The sequence below is a fragment of the Triticum dicoccoides genome, chromosome 6B, assembly GCF_002162155.2.
Source record: "Triticum dicoccoides isolate Atlit2015 ecotype Zavitan chromosome 6B, WEW_v2.0, whole genome shotgun sequence".
Taxonomy (NCBI): Eukaryota; Viridiplantae; Streptophyta; class Magnoliopsida; order Poales; family Poaceae; genus Triticum; species Triticum dicoccoides.
This window is the reverse complement of record NC_041391.1, coordinates 33,720,964-33,722,505: the sequence shown is the minus strand read 5'-3', so window position 1 is coordinate 33,722,505 and position 1,542 is coordinate 33,720,964. Positions and strand designations below refer to the sequence as shown.

The window sequence follows — 1,542 nt, the reverse complement described above, 5'->3', positions numbered from 1 at the left end:
CGCCGCGCCATGTCAATTCCAGCGCCGCTAGAAGATGAGGACCTCCTCCAGGAGATTTTCCTCCGGCTCCCACCGCTGCCGTCAATCCTCTCCCGCGCCTCCCTCGTATGCACGCGCTGGCGCCGTATCCTCTCCGATCCCCGCTTCCTCCGCCGTTTCAGTAGACACCACCCGGAACCTCCTCTGTTGGGCTTCTTGAAAGGGTCTGGCCTCAGATATTCCGCCTTCACTCCCATCTTGGACCCGCCCGACCGCATCCCCGCCGAACGCTTCTCTGTTCGGTTTCTTCACAGCTTCACGAAACCTCCTCCGTTGGGTTTCTCCAAAGGGTCTCTCATCTTCAATCCAGTCTTCACTCCCGTCTTGGACCCGCCTAATCGCATCCCGGCCCAACGCTTGTTTGTGCCCGAGCACGGGCTGGATTGGGAATTACTTGGCTGCCGCCATGGCCTCGCACTCATGCTCAGCGAGTCTCTGTGTGAGGTCTTCTTGTGGGATCCCCTCAACGGCCAGCAGCACCGCGTGCCTTTTCCACCGGAGCTCCGCGACACCAAAAGGGAGAGCTTCTGTAGGTGCAGCGCCACGGTGATGTGTGCTGACGATCAAGACGGGCATGTGCACGACGATTGCTTCTTGAGCCCGGCCTTCAAAGTGGTCTTAATCTGCACCAGTAAAGACTTGAAGACATCATTCGCCTGTGTCTATGAATCGGCGTCGGGTGTATGGGGGAATATTGTCTCAACGTCCACTACAGATATGGTTCTCAAACTAAGGCCCGGCATCCTCATCAGGGAAACAGTTTACTGGTTGTTTCATGGACGCGAAATCCTTGCATTTGATACTGAAAAGCAGACTCTTCGTGTCATCGAGATGCCGGCAGAGGCCCAACATGTCAACAACTGGTCCTTTCAGCTACTACGGACAGATGACGATAGTGTTCTTGGCCTCGCCGTTATGTCGAAGCCGGGCATTCATATGTGGGAGGGCATTCACATATGGGAGAGGAAACTGAACTCTGATGGTCTTGCCGGATGGGTGCTTCTGCAGAAAATCAATCAATTGGAGGGGATCTCTTCTTGCGCCTTCAGAAATGCAGAGATGGTGGGGTATGACGAGGAGTTAAATGTGATGATTCTGTCTACGTACAGTGGCGACTTCATGCTCCACCTTAAGTCGATGCAGATCAGATTAATTTCTAAAACGGATGGGTGGACTCATACGGTTTACTTTCCCTAGAGAAATTTCTACACTGCAGGTAATACCTCTGTACCTCATTTGTAACAATTAAGATTAGTTCCAATTACTACTGATATGTGTTTGTTGTACTAGTGTTCATGTGATGCGATTAATTGTCTACTCCATGTAAATAATATAGTGAAACCATCTAATCTTTGAAAAATAGTTACTCTCAATTGGATGACTAAAGCTTGTGTTACGTTTTCACTCAATGTGTCTCCTTGCAAGACAATGTTTGTGTTGTTTGTTCTTCATACTAATCATCAATTCATGGTGGCATGTACTTTTTCATCGGAAAATAATACT

At 49.8% G+C, this 1,542-nt stretch overlaps 1 protein-coding gene across 1 annotated transcript; it reads left to right on the top strand.

Annotated features, from left to right (window-relative positions):
• The first annotated feature begins 9 nt into the window (after positions 1 to 9).
• LOC119325849 lies at positions 10 to 1,236 on the top strand. Its single transcript, XM_037599569.1, has one exon. It carries the CDS (start codon positions 10 to 12, stop codon positions 1,234 to 1,236), a length of 1,227 nt encoding a protein of 408 aa, XP_037455466.1.
• Positions 1,237 to 1,542: the final 306 nt, after the last annotated feature.